Consider the following 16568-nt stretch of genomic DNA (forward strand, 5'->3'; position numbering starts at 1 on the left):
AATGGGCAAAATCATCAGAACTAACTCCTCTAGAGGGGAGGAATTATGGACTGGTTTAAAAGAGCAAAGCTAAAAATCTGGCGGACTCATCCAATTTTTTTTTTCTCTTTAAGATATAGAACCCGAGAACAACATAGGGAGGTGAGAAAAGACAGAAACAAAGAATGTCCAGGGGAAAGGGTATATACAATACACAGAAACTCTAAAATCCTTTTTTTTTTTTTTTGGAAGAGGTATAAATTATTTGTCGTGAACACTTAGTGAATCAGGATGGATGGAAAGAGGTTTTTTTTTTATGGAAAGAGCTATCTTAAGGGAATTTTAAATTAGGACACAGCAAATAAATCTATTCTGTTAAGAGCTTAAGTTTGAGTTGGTAACAAAGTAACAAGAAAGTGGATTAATCCTATTAAAAATCCAAGGTTTGTGACTGGCAATTTTAAATTCATACTAGGAATTATTTATGGATTAAGTAAAATAATTTCTACTGTGTAGCGCCCACCCCGCCTTAATAAGGAGATAACACTCTCATCAATTCTTCAACTTCCTGGAGAAATACTTCTTGGGAAAACACAGCATTCCTTTGTCAGTAACTGAAATCAGGTTGTATCATGCTTGTATCCCCGACTTCGCTGCTCTGAGTCTCATGGAAAGTGAAAACCATTTTCCAGGTCATGAATTTTTGAGGGTTTAGGTATTTTAAAACACCTTGCCAGTTCAGGATTATCTTGAGACATTTCCCCTGAGCACAGCAAACTACCACCTTGTTCAGGGATGCAGATCAAGTGGGATTTTATGAGATTAAGAACAACTTTTGAGACAGCTTAACACTTTGGCGTGAACATGGAGACACCCTGGTTTGAGCTTCCCTTGGACGTGAACAAGAAGATAATAAAAATAATGCTATGATCCTTCTGACCAATTTGCTGCCCAAGTGTGCCTTTCAGCCAAAATATCCCTTTCTTATTTTATTTTTTTAAATTTTACTTTATTATGTTAGTCACCATACACTACATCGTTAGTTTTTGATGTAGTGATCCACGATTCATTGGTTGCGTATATCCCTTTCTGATGCCAACAGAGTCTTCCAATTCTAATCATTATTACACCATCTCTTGGAAATGAGAGAAGTGTTTCTAATTTTAAAATTAACTAAAAGCAGATGCTGGAGTCCCATTAAACTCTTCCAGCTGCTACTGAACCACTGGCAACCTGAGTCTATTTAATTTGGAGCCCACTAATGGTAAAAAGGAAAATCTGACTGCCAAAATTGCACACCCAAGTTAAACCAGAGAGGCAGAAAATGAAAACAGCTCATGAAAGTGAATGTATTCTAAGACAGCTCTCCAACTGATGACGGGCAATTTTTCCTGCGGTTAATAGCTAAAAAAAAAAAAAAAAGGTTATTGCTTATTAAATCCTTAATTCAAATACAGCCAAACAAGCAATCCTATCTGCCACACATCAGCTGATTTTATTCATCTTGGTTTATGCTTCCGAAAACTGAGTCTTCCCTACAATGCTTTCGGATGCAGGCAGGTTTAAATGCATTGACAGTATACCTGAGGGCATTGTTAATATTGATTAATTAAAGTGAGATATCAAGTTAATTAATATTTAGCAAGGTCAAAATGACAGATTGGTTTGACATGCAGGCCCTCCAGCCTGATGAGTTATCATCACTCCTCAAGAGGCAGCCTGCTTTGGGGTGGGGAGGGAAGTGGGGCCCCTTACAGGTGGCACTGAGATGACAGCAGCGTGTAATGTAAAAGCGCTTTGTCATTCACGTAATGTCTGGGGTAATGAAATGAATTCGCTTTCTGGCTTCCTCTAGTCTGCGATGCCAAAGAACACTGTGTTATCAGCACAGATGGAGCATGCATGGTTCTGGAGAAGAGCCTGGTGCAAACTACAAACAAGCCACTGTGAATACCAATGAATCCCGGAGAATCAGATCCTTGCTGTCAAGTGACAGTTTTGGAAGCAACATAAAAATGAGTGAGTCCCAGTGGTCTTGTCCAACCAAATGTACTGTCAAGACTCTGGACAGGCAATTTGGAAGCCATGCAAATCGCAGAGGCCTGGCTGCTTCTTTCCTCTGAGAAGCAAGGGCAAGAAGACATTCACCCATGAGCCTGCATTCTTTTTCCACCACCCCCCCCACCACCATTTCTTAGTCAGTAAAGAGGGAGTGGATATCTGGGCTGAGGCAAACACTAATCTTCTCTGCATCAGCTAGTTCTGCTCAGGAGAAAGCTCATCTAGGCAGTAGAAGAACAGAATAGATTCACAAGTATGCTGTACATTACTATGAAATATTAAGTGGTGAAGTCAATGAACATAAACAAATAATGCATGGAAAATGATTAGAAAAGAGGCATACCCATCAACATACTCAGAAGTCTCTGGACCTTTGAACTCACCCCCACAACTCTGTACAATCCTTGGTCATTTATACCTATTGGAAGAGACAAAGTGTTAGCAAAATACAAGACTGTCATATTTTAAAAGCTGGGAACAAACAATTGCATTCAGAATCTTTGCTAACTCACATTAGCATTCCTGTTGACTATAAAAATAACGTTCGACAAAAGCAAGTGTTTACCAACTTGTTTTAGCAGCTTGGTATTCATGAGTTATGGTTGGAAAATAATCTCATAAAAACAATGTTCCATGTGGACAAAATGTAATGAGTCAATGTTAATGAAAGAAGTTCCTTAAGTAGTACTCATGTGTACCAATGCACTCTGTAAAGATGCATTGTAACTTTTGTGTTTATTATGTTTATTTATTCTTGACGTTTTTTTTGAAAAGTTTTAGCCTTTTAAAAATAACATGGTGCTAATTAGTACACACAAAGAAATCGTTATTTGGATGATTCTTTAAGACCATGGAAATGCATTCAAAATTAAGGCAGAACTGTTTTTGTTTTTGTTTTTGGGTGGCTCAGTTGGCTGGGCAACTGCCTTCGGCTCAGGTCATGATCCTGGAGTCCCGGAATCGAGTCCCACATTGGGCTCCCTCCTGAGCAGGGGGGTCTGCTTCTCCCTCTGACCCTCTCATGCTCTCTCTCTCTCTATCTCATTCTTTCTCAAATAATAAAATCTTTAAAAAATAAATACATAAATAAATAAATAAATAAAATGAACCAAATCACAGCATTCTCTCTCTGCAGAGCCAGGGAAACAAAATATCTCTTTGCACAACAGACAAGAAGTAAAGGCAAGAAAATGTCCTATCGAACATAATTTATTCTATCGAATACATGGCACGTTTGGATTCTGATTTGAACAAACCAACTTGTAAAAGGGCATTTTTCAGGCAATCCGGAAACTCTGAGTGACATTAAGATTAGGTCAGAAAATGTCGCTATTTTTTTAAGGTACATACCGAAAAGAGTGAAAGGAACCTATCTAAGATTTGCTTTAAGAGCAATTTTAGTAAAATCTTTATAACTGTTGAGCCTGAGTAATAGGAATATAAGAGAGTTCACTGTACCACTCTCTCTACTGTTTTTATGCTTGGAACCTTTCATGATAAAATACTGACTTTCAAAAAAACAAGACTCATCTTTATTTCTCAAGAGAGTTACAGCGTGCTGCCTGTGGTTACGGTCTGCACTACGGGTGTTAAAGCTCACAAGAACACAACTGGCTGAAAGGAAGATGATGCCTCTAATCCTTCAAGTTTCCAAAACAAAACATCACCCAAAAGGCCCTGGAATTTGCCCAAGGGGGCTTACTTTCTTTTTGCCTCCCTGCATGGGTGATGAATAGAATACCAGGCAGATTCTGAAGGGCTGGATTCAGGTCAAGGCTCAGTCACTCCTGAACTCCGAGACCTTGGGCAGAGAGAGACCAGAGATTTCTCTGAGTCTTAATGAGGTACCTGAGATCAAGGATAGTATCTGGCACCTTGTGTTACGGTGGGAGGATACTGAGACAATATTAACACATGTACTGTCGATTCTTACATACCACACACATACAAGCTCTTATTATTCCTTGCAAAAAGAAGTCTTTATTTTCCTTTTCTCTTTTTGCCTTTCATTTATTTCTCCTTAATCATTTTTTAAGCTTCTCAAATGTCCTACTTGTCTATTATATGAAAAATTTTGTGTCCCCCCAAAATCCATAACCCTCACTACCTCAGAATTTGACTGTTTGGAAATAAAGTCTTTAAAAGAGGTAATTAAGTTAAAAATTAAGTCATTAGGGTAGGCCCTAAACCAGTATGACCAATGTTCCTATAAGAAGTTGGGAAACAGGGGGCGGAGCAAGATGGCGGAGGAGTAGGAGACGTAGAATTCGTCTGGTCTCAGGAATTCAGCTGAATAGGGATCAAACCATTCTGAACACCTACGAACTCAACAGGAGATCGAAGAGGAGAGTAGCAACAACTCTCTGAACAGAGAAGCGACCACTTACTGGAAGGTAGGACGTGCGGAGAAGTGAATCCGAGGCGATATTCGGGAGGATAGACGGCGGGGGAGGGGCCTCCGCCGGCCGCTTCTGGCAAGTGATAGAGCCGCGGAGCACAAAATCGGACCTTTTAGAAGTTGGCTCCGCTGAGGGACGTCGCTGCGGTGGCTAAGCGGGGGGTGGAATCCTCGCGGGACAGTGTGGTCTCAGGACCCATGGGGTCACAGAAAGACCGGGGGTGCCTGAGTGCGGCAGAGCTCCCAGGTATCAGAGCAGGGAAGACTGCTGCATAGACGGAGCCGAGGCGCGGGCTCTCAGCTCGGGGTTGCCATAAACTGTGATCCGCGGCCCAGTCGGGCCACTGCTCCTCCAGCAGGGACCCAACAAGCGGCAGAGCCGGGGAGACTCCCCTTCCTTCCCAGGGAGGAGCGGCGCAGGAACGCACCGCAGGGATCTGCTGGGTTTGGAGACTCCACACGGGGGTCGGGTGCCAGAGATAGCAACGCTCGGTCACAGGCCGGGTGAGCACGGAGTGCGGCTGGAGACCAGGGAGACGGGAGTGACTGCTTTTCTCTGGGGGGCGCACTGAGGAGCGGGGCCCCAAGTTCTCGGCTCCTCCGGGTGGAGATTGGGAGGCCACCATTTTCGCCCTGGTCCTCCAGAGCTGTGCCGAGAGCTTGCAGGGAACAAAAGCTCCTGAGAGCAAACCCAAGCAGCTTCCTTAGCCCGGACAGACAAGGGCGGGGCAATTCCGCCTCCGGCAAAGACATTTGGAAACCAGAGCAACAGGCCCCTCCCCCAGAAGATCAGCACGAGCAGCCAGCAAGCCAAGACCAAGTTCACCGATCAAGGAGAACAGGAGAACTCCAGCGCTAGGGGAATACTGCACATAGAATTCATGGCTTTTTTTTACCATGATTCATTAGTTCATCAAAGTTAATTTTTGTTAACTTTTTTTTTTTCTTTTTCCCTTTTTCAACCAACATCTTATCAATCCCTTTTTTAAAAAAAAAAAAAATTTTATTTTTCATTTTTAGAGTCATATTTTATCCCTTCATAGTAGTTACCCTTATTTTTGGCATATATATATATGTTGTTCTCTCTTTAAAATTTTGAGATACAGTTTCTTCTAACAGATCAAAATATACCCTAAATCACTAGTGTATGGCTTTGTTCTAGTCTCCTGCCTGATCACATTCTCTCCCTTTTTCTTTTTTTTCTTAAATCTTTCTTTTTTCAAACAACTTCTTATCTTATCAAGTCCTTTTATAAAATCTTTTATAATTTTCATCTTTACACTCATCTTCCATCCCTTCATTGTATCAACCCTTATTTTGTACATATATGTCTTTCTTCCTTTAAAATTTTAGGAGGCACTTTTTTCTAACAGACCAAAATACGCCCAAAATCTAGTGTGTGGCACTGATCTATGCACTAGTCTGATCATATTTGATCATATTCTGCTTTTTTTATATTGTTCTGTTTTTGTTTTTTTCTTTTTTTTTTTCCTCTTTCTTTTTTCTTTCTTTCCCTTTCTTTTCCCCTGGTTTCAGGTCTTTTCTCCTTTGTATATAGTATATTTGCTGGGGACGCTGTAAACCTGTTAGCATTTTGTTCTCTCATTCACCTATTCTCCTCTGGACAAAATGACAAGACGAAAAAAATCACCTCAGCAAAAAGAACAAGAGGTAGTACCGTCAGCCAGGGACCTACTCAATACGGACATTAGTACGATGTCGGACCTAGAGTTCAGAATCATGACTTTAAAGATACTAGCTGGGCTTGAAAAAAGCATGGAAGTTACTAGAGAAACCCTTTCTGGAGAAATAAAAGAACTAAAATCTAACCAAGTCGAAATCAAAAAGGCTATTGATGAGGTGCAATCAAAAATGGGGGCACTAACTGCTAGGATAAATGAGGCAGAAGAGAGAATCAGCAAAATAGAAGACCAAATGATGGAAAATAAAGAGGCTGAGAAAAAGAGAGAGAAACAACTACAGGATCACGAGGGCAGAATTCGAGAGATAAGTGATACGATAAGACGAAACAACATTAGAATAATTGGGATCCCAGAAGAAGAAGAGAGACAGAGGGTGGCAGAAGGTATATTGGAGCAAATAATAGCAGAGAACTTCCCTAATGTGAGGAAGGAAACAGGCATCAAAATCCAGGAGGCACAGAGAACCCCTCTCAAAATCAATAATAAAAGGTCAACACCCCGACATCTAATAGTAAAACTTACGAGTCTCAGAGACAAAGAGAAAATCCTGAAAGCAGCTCGGGAGAAGAGATATGTAACCTACAATGGTAGAAATATTAGATTAGCAACAGACCTATCCACAGAGACCTGGCAGGCCAGAAAGGACTGGCAAGATATCTTCAGAGCACTAAACGAGAAAAATATGCAGCCAAGAATACTATATCCAGCTAGGCTGTCACTGAAAATAGGAGAGATAAAAAGCTTCCAGAACAAACAAAAACTAAAGGAATTTGCAAACACGAAACCAGCCCTCCAAGAAATACTGAAAGGGGTCCTCTAAGCAAAGAGAGAGCCTAAAAGCAGCAAAGATCAGAAAGGAACACTGACAACATACAGTAACAGTCACCTTACAGGCAATACAATGGCACTAAATTCATACCTTTCAATAGTTACCCTGAATGTAAATGGGCTAAATGCCCCAATCAAAAGACACAGGCGATCAGACTGGATTCAAAAACAAGACCCATCAATATGCTGTCTGCAAGAGACTCATTTTAGACCCAAAGACACCCCCAGATTGAAAGTGAGGGGGTGGAAAACCATTTACCATGCTAATGGACACCAAAAGAAAGCTGGGGTGGCAATCCTTATATCAGACAAACTAGATTTTAAAACAAAGACTGTAATAAGAGATGAGGAAGGACACTATATCCTACTTAAAGGGTCTATCCAACAAGAAGATCTAACAATTGTAAATATCTATGCCCTGAACATGGGATCAGCCAATTATATAAGGCAATTAATAACAAAAGCAAAAAAACACATTGACAACAATACAATAGTAGTGGGAGACTTTAACACCCCCCTGACTGAAATGCACAGATAATCTAAGCAAAAGATCAACAAGGAAATAAAGACTTTAAATGACACACAGAACCAAATGGACTTCACAGACATATTCAGAACATTCCATCCCAAAGCAAAGGAATACACATTCTTCTCTAGTGCCCATGGAACATTCTCCAGAATTGATCACATCCTAGGTCACAAATCAGGTCTCAACCAGTACCAAAAGATTGGGATTATTGCCTGCATATTTTCAGACCACAATGCTTTGAAACTAGAACTCAATCACAAGAGGAAAGTCGGAAAGAACTCAAATACATGGAGGCTAAAGAGCATCCTACTAAAGAATGAATGGGTCAACCAGGAAATTAAAGAAGAATTAAAAAAATTCATGGAAACCAATGAAAATGAAAACACAACTGTTCAAAATATTTGGGATACAGCAAAGGCAGTCCTGAGAGGAAAGTATAGAGCAATACAAGCCTTTCTCAAGAAACAAGAAAGGTCTCAAATACACAACCTAACCCTACACCTAAAGGCGCTGGAGAAAGAACAGCAAATAAAGCCTAAACCCAGCAGGAGAAGAGAAATAATAAAGATCAGAGCAGAAATCAATGAACTAGAAACCAAAAGAACAGTAGAACAGATCAACGAAACTAGGAGACGGTTCTTTGAAAGAATTAACAAGATTGATAAACCCCTGGCCAGACTGATCAAAAAGAAAAGAGAAATGACCCAAATCAACAAAATCATGAATGAAAGAGAAGAGATCACAACCAACACCAAAGAAATACAAACAATTATAAGAACATATTACGAGCAACTCTATGCCAGCAAATTAGATAACCTGGAAGAAATGGGTGCAATTCCTAGAGATGTATCAACTACCAAAATTGAACCAGGAAGACATAGAAAACCTGAACAGACCTATAACCACTAAGGAAATTGAAGCAGTCATCAAAAATCTCCCAAGAAACAAAAGCCCAGGGCCAGACGGCTTCCCAGGGGAATTCTATCAGACATTTAAAGAAGAATTAATACCTATTCTCCTGAAACTGTTCCAAAAAATAGAAATGGAAGGAAAACTTCTGAACTCTCCCAAAACCAGACAAGGACCCCATCAAAAAGGAGAATTACAGACCAATATCCTTGATGAACATGGATGCAAAAATTCTCACCAAAATACTAGCCAATAGGATCCAACAGTACATTAAAAGGATTATTCACCACGACCAAGTGGGATTTATCCCTGGGCTGCAAGGCTGGTTCAACATCTGCAAATCAATCAACGTGATACAATACATTAACAAAAGAAAGAACAAGAATCATAGGATCCTCTCAATAGATGCAGAAAAAGCATTTGACAAAGTGCAGCATCCTTTCTTGATCAAAACTCTTCAGAGTATAGGGTTAGAGGGTACATACCTCAATATCATAAAAGCCATCTGTGAAAAACCTACAGCGAATATCATTCACAATGGGGAAAGGCTGAGAGCTTTTCCCCTAAGGTCAGGAACGCGGCAGGGATGTCCACTCTCACCACTGCTATTCAACATAGTATTAGAAGTCCTAGCCACAGCAATCAGACAACAAAAAGAAATCAAAGGCATCCAAATCGGCAAAGAGGAAGTCAAACTCTCACTCTTTGCAGATGATATGATAATGTATGTGGAAAACCCAAAAGACTCCACCCCAAAACTGCTAGAACTCATACAGGAATTCAGTCAAGTAGCAGGCTATAAAATCAACGCACAGAAATCAGTGGCATTCCTATACACCAACAACAAGACAGAGGAGAGACAAATCAAGGAGTCGATCCCATTTACAATTGCACCCAAAACCATAAGATACCTAGGAATAAATTTAACCAAAGAGGCAAAGGGTCTGTACTCAGAAAACTATAAAATACTCATGAAAGAAATTGAAGAAGACACAAAGAAATGGAAAAACGTTCCATGCTCATGGATTGGGAGAACCAACATTGTGAAGATGTCAATGCTACCTAGAGCAATCTACTCATTCAATGCAATCCCCATCAAAATACCATCCACTTTTTTCAAAGAAATGGAACAAATAATCCTAAAATTTGTATGGAACCAGAAGAGACCCCGAATAGCCAGAGGAATCTTGAAAAAGAAAAGCAAAGCTGGCGGCATCACAATTCCGGACTTCCAGCTCTATTACAAAGCTGTCATCATCAACACAGTATGGTACTGGCACAAAAACAGACACATAGATCAATGGAACAGAATCGAGAGCCCAGAAATGGACCCTCAACTCTATGGTCAACTTATCTTTGACAAAGCAGGAAAGAATATCCAATGGAAAAAAGACAGTCTCTTCAACAAATGGTGTTGGGAAAATTGGACAGCCACATGCAGAAGAATGAAACTGGACCATTTCCTTACACCACACACCAAAATAGACTCCAAATCGTTGAAAGACCTAAACGTGAGACAGGAGTCCATCCAAATCCTAAAGGAGAACACACGTAGCAACCTCTTCGACCTCAGCCGCAGCAACTTCTTCCTAGAAACACCGCCAAAGGCACGGGAAGCCAGGACAAAAATGAACTATTGGGATTTCATCAAGATAAAAAGCTTTTGCACAGCAAAAGAAACAGTCCACAAAACCAAAAGACAACCGACAGAATGGGAGAAAATATTTGCAAATGACATATCAGATAAAGGGCTAGTATCCAAAATCTATAAAGAACTTATCAAACTCAACACCCAAAGAACAAATAATCCAATCAAGAAATGGGCAGAAGACATGAACAGACATTTTTCCAAAGAAGACATCCAAATGGCCAACAGGCACATGAAAAAGTGCTCCACATCGCTCGGCATCAGGGAAATCCAAATCAAAACCTCAATGAGATACCACCTCACACCCATCAGAATGGCTAAAATTAACAAGTCAGGGAACAACAGATGTTGGCGGGGTTGTGGAGAAAGGGGAACCCTCCTACACTGTTGGTGGGAATGCAAGCTCGTGCAACCACTCTGGAAAACAGTATGGAGGGTCCTCAAACAGTTGAAATTAGAGCTACCATTCGATCCAGCAATTGCACTACTGGGTATTTACCCCAAAGATACAAATGTAGGGACCCGAAGGGGTACGTGCACCCCAATGTTTATAGCAGCAATGTCCACAATAGCCAAACTGTGGAAAGAGCCAAGATGTCCATCGACAGATGAATGGATAAAGAAGATGTGGTATATATACACAATGGAATAATATGCAGCCATCAAAAGGAATGACAGCTTGCCATTTGCAACGACGTGGATGGAACTGGAGGGTCTTATGCTTAGTGAAATAAGTCAATCAGAGAAAGACATGTATCATATGACCTCAATGATATGAGGAATTCTTAATCTCAGGAAACAAACTGAGTGTTACTGGAGTGGTTGGGGGTGGGAGGGATGGGGTGGCTGGGTGACAGACATTGGGGAGGGTATGTGCTACGGTGAGCTCTGTGAATTGTGCAAGACTGTTGAATCACAGATCTGTACTTCTGAAACAAATAATGCAACATATTTTAAGAAAAAAGAAAAAGAAGAAGATAACAGGAGAGGAAGAATGAAGGGGAGTAAGTCAGAGGGGGAGACGAAACATGAGAGATGATGGACTCTGAAAAACAAACTGAGGGTTCTAGAGGGGAGGGGGGTAGGGGGATGGGTTAGCCTGGTGATGGGTATTAAAGAGGGCACATTCTGCATGGAGCACTGGGTGTTATGAACAAACAATGAATCATGGAACACTACATCAAAAACTAATGATGTAATATATGGTGATTAACATAACAATAAAAAATTTAAAAAAAAAAGAAGTTGGGAAACACACACACAGAGAAGATGATGTGAAGACACAGGGAGAAGACAGTCAACTACAAACCAAGGACAGGGGCCCTCAGAAGAAACCAGCCCTGCTGACACATGGACCTCAGGTTTCTGGCCCCAAGAATTCTGAGAAAATAAATTTCTATTGTTTAAGCCACCCAGTCTGTGGTACTTCACTATGGTAGTCCAAGCAAACACATACACCTTCTCTCTCAATTATCTCCAAAGAGCTCAAAGAACCAGAAGAGCAAAGACTAGCCTTTCAGTCTACACATGTCTGTTCTAAAGATGCTTTGAATGCTAAAGAATCCCCAAAATAGCAGAGAGGCATCCTCCTGATGGGGAAGCTCACGGACTCCAAGAGAGAGAGAAAAATTCAGGTCAGCCCTGCCAGGAGTTGATAAAAAGGAAAGGAAATTGTCAAGAAACACAAAAATCAGAGTTTGAGCCTGCTACAAGAGAAAAGACTGGGCTTCATTCCTTCCTTCCCCTAGAGGCCACAAGGCCATGTCCCAAGAGTTTAAAATACCAGAGGATTTTTTTCTCAGTACTCCTCTATATAAGAAACCTAAAATAGTTTGACCTCAGTGCCAGAAGCCAAAAGAGCAAGTCATATTCTGCAGTCAAACAAACGTGCATCTTTGAGAAGGGCCTAAAATACATAAAGAAATGAAGTAAGAATGCTACCTCAGCAATAATCATCACTCTGTGCTGGTAATTACTATCAGATAATTGATCAAGTTCAAATTCATCAACCTGAGAGAAGCTGAGTTAATTGCTAATGCATAATGAAAGGTGCAAGGGAGAACTGATGCTATTCAATGCAGTTTCCACTTTTTTAAGATGGAATTTAAATAAACCTCTTATTAAAACAGCTTGGAAACAGCCCGTAAAACACACACACACACACATCATGTAGGATTTTCTTATTACAATGTCCTTAAAATTAAGAAAATTGGAACATACTTTATATCTATGAACACACTCTCTTCACAAATTACTCCACTGTCAAGTATTTATTCATCAAATATGTGCCAGGTACTGTTTTAGCTGCCTGAGATTCAACGGTTCGCAAAATGAAGTCCCATCCGGACCTTCAAAACCAGATAAAAATCCCACCTTTTCTACCACCAGCCCACAGTGATATTTCCTTTCTCTGAATGTGACTCATAATTAATTCCTCTTAAAAACCAAAAAAATAAAACAAGCCCACAATCTCTTATTTGCAATTCCCAAAATCAAAATCTGAATGCTTGACCTGACATCAGATTAGTTATGTATTTTTCCCCCACTCAGTGTGAATATTCCTAATTAAAACCATGTTAAAGGCAATTTCCACACACAACCTAGCTGGAGATGTTACATACTGTCTACATGACCTTTCTAAAAACACATCCAACCTCATGATTTTCAGCCCTGTGTTCTACCTTCTCTTCCCAAATACACAGAGACATGGAAAGATCCTAGGTCAATCTTGGTTTTTGTTTTTAATAGCTTTCATGGTGCCTTGTATAGAATAGTTGAAGAGGCATGGCCAGGGTGATCTGACTCAAAATTAACTTGGAACTACAGATATAGATTGGACTTGGACCAAAGCAGACATTACAATTAGGAACTAAAAACTTAAAATATCCAAGTTATTACAACTTTTTCAGGATATCAACATTCCCTGATGTCATTACAAGACTTTCTAACTTTTAACAAAAATTCGTCATCTGATCAAAGTGTTATAGACCCAAGGATTTTTTTCTCTTTTAATAAATAAGATCGTTTCTGATCAGTAGTAAAGAAAGGGTAAGCGCTCTCCGTCACCATGATAAGCAGCTGCTCACAGCTGTCCTCGGGCAAAGTGGACAAGGTGAAATCAGATGTGTCCTCCTTCCCACCACCTGTCTCCTCCAATCTCACACAGTCCTGTCACTGAGCACTAGCCACATCTTTCTTGAGGAGAAAGTCAAAAAGTGGAAATGAGTCAGGTTTCATCATCATCTCTGCCCAACAGCTTTCCTCTCAGAACCCAGAAGATGCTGCCAGAACCAGAGTCTATTCTACTCCATAAAACATCTGCAGAGAACTGCCCAACACCAGTGGGCACTCAGGCCCTGGCAGGTGAGCTGGAGAAGCAAAAAAATAAGACGCTCCGGGACAACAAAAGAATTAGATGCAAAAGGAAAAGAAAGCCAAAGAGGGTGGATAAGTTCAGTTAAACAACAGAGGTGGGTGCAAAGGCTGGAGTGGCTGCAACTGACAAACGTATTGAGTAAGAAGAACACAGGAAGCGGCATTTAGAGTAAAGGAAGCAGAAGAGAGAAGCACACACAGAGGAAAGGTCAACAAAGAAGAGAATGAAAGGAAGGAGAAATTGGAAATCAATGAGAAGATAACAGACTGGAAATTATGTAACATTTAAATTCTTATTAATTTCATAAAATAATGTGTACTTACTATATTTTAAGCACTAAGGTAGAATAAAGTGAAGACAGGGTAAAATTTGAAAGAGAATTAAAATTAAAAGAGAGAGCAACTTGGGCCCAACCCAGCCATAAAGTCTTTCCTTTCCTTTCTGGCTTCAGGAGCAGATTCCATACCTGATAACTCAGGATTCTTAATAACTTGCATGATCCTCAGCACATGGTATACATTTAACAAATTGGATAAATTAATGGATAAACTGAATAAATGATTAATAAGTTGATTGATCTGTAAAGTGATAAGAACAGAAAATAAAAAGGGACAGAAAAGGTTGTTAGTAGAAAAGACAGATATAACAGTATAAAAGAATAAGACTCAAAGTGGAACTTAAATATTTTTGATGGTAACAGGCACAAAATCACTAAAAAGAATTTTCCAGGTGTATGATTCTACAGAAATAAATGACCATATGTTATGGGTCTATCAACTAACATTCATTCAGGTCTCATCAAGTAACCAGCAGAGTGCTTGATATTTGTGGAAGGACTGAATCATTTATTTGCATGTGCGCAAGTTGACAACGGGGTGAAAGGTCATTAATATTCAGGTTCACATTCACAGAATTTACATCAAAAGTCTGCCACATGTCATCATTAATAAGGCATCCACACACACGGACGCACGCAAGCGTAAATACAAATGTAGGTCTACATGTCCCCCAGCGCTGCAAAGACGATTCCCCTTTGGGCTATGTAATGAACAAACATAAAATTTTATGCATATGTAAATATTAATCATAGTTGTAAATATGTTATATAATTATATATTATAAATATTAACTAACCTTGAAAGACTCTTGAAAATAAAAGGAAAAAAGCACTATTGGTAAAATGATTAGGAAAAATTGTGAGGAAATGACCCAGCAACAAGGCTAAGAATGATATGCTATAAAGGTGACTCCAAAAACAGCAATGATGAGGACCATGACTATTGCTTCAGGTCATCAGTGAATTACACAAATTTGATAATGTGTCCCTTACATCTATTTATAACTAATCTCCAATAAACACTCTATTTACATGTCTGTGCAAATGCAATAAGCACTTTCCAGGCTATCCACTGAACTGGGTTACATAAAAATAAACAGCTTCATACACAAAGATGCTCTTCCAAGATACCGGACAATTCATAATAATTTAAGGTTCTGTAAAAAACGCACATTCACATTAAATTATTTTTAAGTATAAGCAGGAAGAACCAAGAATCATTTCCTCTAGTCCATCAAAGGGACATAACATTCAACATCATAAAATTTAAGAGACTAGATTTATAGAATTCTAGAATTCTAAAACTTTGGAAGAAGAATGCATTGTTTTTAACACTTCCAATGAATTAAATACTGCAAAAAGGGTAAGAAACAAATTTTAAGCCCTGAAAGAAAAGATTAACTACAGTTGATAGTAACATTTTAACCTTTCCGGATCTCGGTCCCCTCACTTTAAAAAAAAAAAAAAAAAAAAAGCATAATCAGGAAACACAAGTTTGTTGAGTTTAAGTTTGTAAGACGAAAATTATTAGGAGTTAAGGTTACTGATATCTTGGAAACTTCCAGCTCTAACACTACCCCGTTGTACAACCTGGCAAGTTGCTCAATCTCTCTGTGTCTCAGCTTCTGTACCTGAAAAACGAGGTTAATGGTGGCATGGGGTTGTCATGAAAATTAAAGGAGACAACATGTGTAAAGCATGTGCATGAGCCTCACATACCAAGCACCCATTACAAGCTTTAGTTGAGCATAAAATTCAAAATCAGTATCAAAATCAGTATCAAAAAAGCTCGGTACAAGACACAATACAAACACACGTTGCCCTACCTGAGGCGCATAGTCCATAGCCTACTTTTACACAATAAAGCACATGTTGAGAAGAGAGTCAAAGTTTATTCAATATGAATGGCTCATGGAAAATATGAAATTCCTGTTCACTGATCACATTTGGAATTTCTCCCTGAGATGATAATGATGTGGGCTGCAGACAGGAAAACATGACAGACAGCTACTATCTGCCGGGAACCACTGGGCACTTTTCCTTCCTATGAAGTCTTGGTTTCACTTTCAGTTGGCCTCCACGATTTATCTTTTCAGATCAATCCACTTCTGCACTATGATAATAGCGTCCCCACCAGCAGGGACTTTGAGGAAAGGTCTCGTGATTTCATCCACATGGCCTTCCCACGCCCAGATCAACCGGGGACTTAGCTCAGAAACCCAACAGCTCAGCACATGAGGGCGGCTGTGTCCACTGAGTCTGGCTGTGAGATCCACTTATATTACTGTATCCCATCCCAGCGGAAGGGATGAGTATGGACAAAGTACAAGGCAAATATCCAATTCCAGGTCTAAGCCAATATTTTTGGAAGCACCGATCACTTCAGGACTCTTCAGACACGTCATCTAGTCTTGACTCTAAGACTCATCCTTTCAAAGCCAAGTCTCAAATACAAAGGGTATTTGGTTTATTAGCTGCTACCTTGGTATTACAGTCAGAACAGAATATATATTCCTAGCACTCCATGTGGCCAGCCTCATTTCCAGTTTCTAGCCCACATGAGAAAAAGCATTTTTGCTTTGGACAACCACTAGACTTGCTGCTATTCCTTGCACAAACACCCAAACAAGTGGGCAGGGCGCCTCCAGCAGGGCTGGTGAGAAACTACACACTAACAGGAAGTTTCCTCTTTCATTAGTAATACTTGGGGTCCCAAACTCTCTCCAGAGGTCTGATGTCTTACTGTCCCAGATCTGACAGATCTAGCTATGACTCATCCAATGTGCCCTTCCATCTTCCC

The 16568-nt window shown here is 40.0% G+C and overlaps 1 protein-coding gene across 2 annotated transcripts in view; it reads right to left on the reverse strand.

Annotated features, from left to right (window-relative positions):
- ARHGAP10 (Rho GTPase activating protein 10) overlaps positions 1-16568 on the reverse strand; it is a 340748-nt gene that overhangs the window by 150431 nt on the left and 173749 nt on the right. The window contains exon 14 of one of the 2 annotated variants that reach the window (XM_028125305.2): positions 2396-2458. In XM_028125305.2, coding sequence (XP_027981106.2) covers positions 2396-2458 — 63 coding nt within the window. Of the gene's footprint in view, positions 1-2383; positions 2459-16568 lie in introns of both variants that reach the window. The other variant, XM_028125304.2, reaches the window with a different exon arrangement.

This window comes from Eumetopias jubatus, unplaced genomic scaffold, assembly GCF_037043125.1.
Source record: "Eumetopias jubatus isolate StellerSeaLion01/CBP00866 unplaced genomic scaffold, mEumJub1_p1.0 scaffold_2, whole genome shotgun sequence".
Taxonomy (NCBI): domain Eukaryota; kingdom Metazoa; phylum Chordata; class Mammalia; order Carnivora; family Otariidae; genus Eumetopias; species Eumetopias jubatus.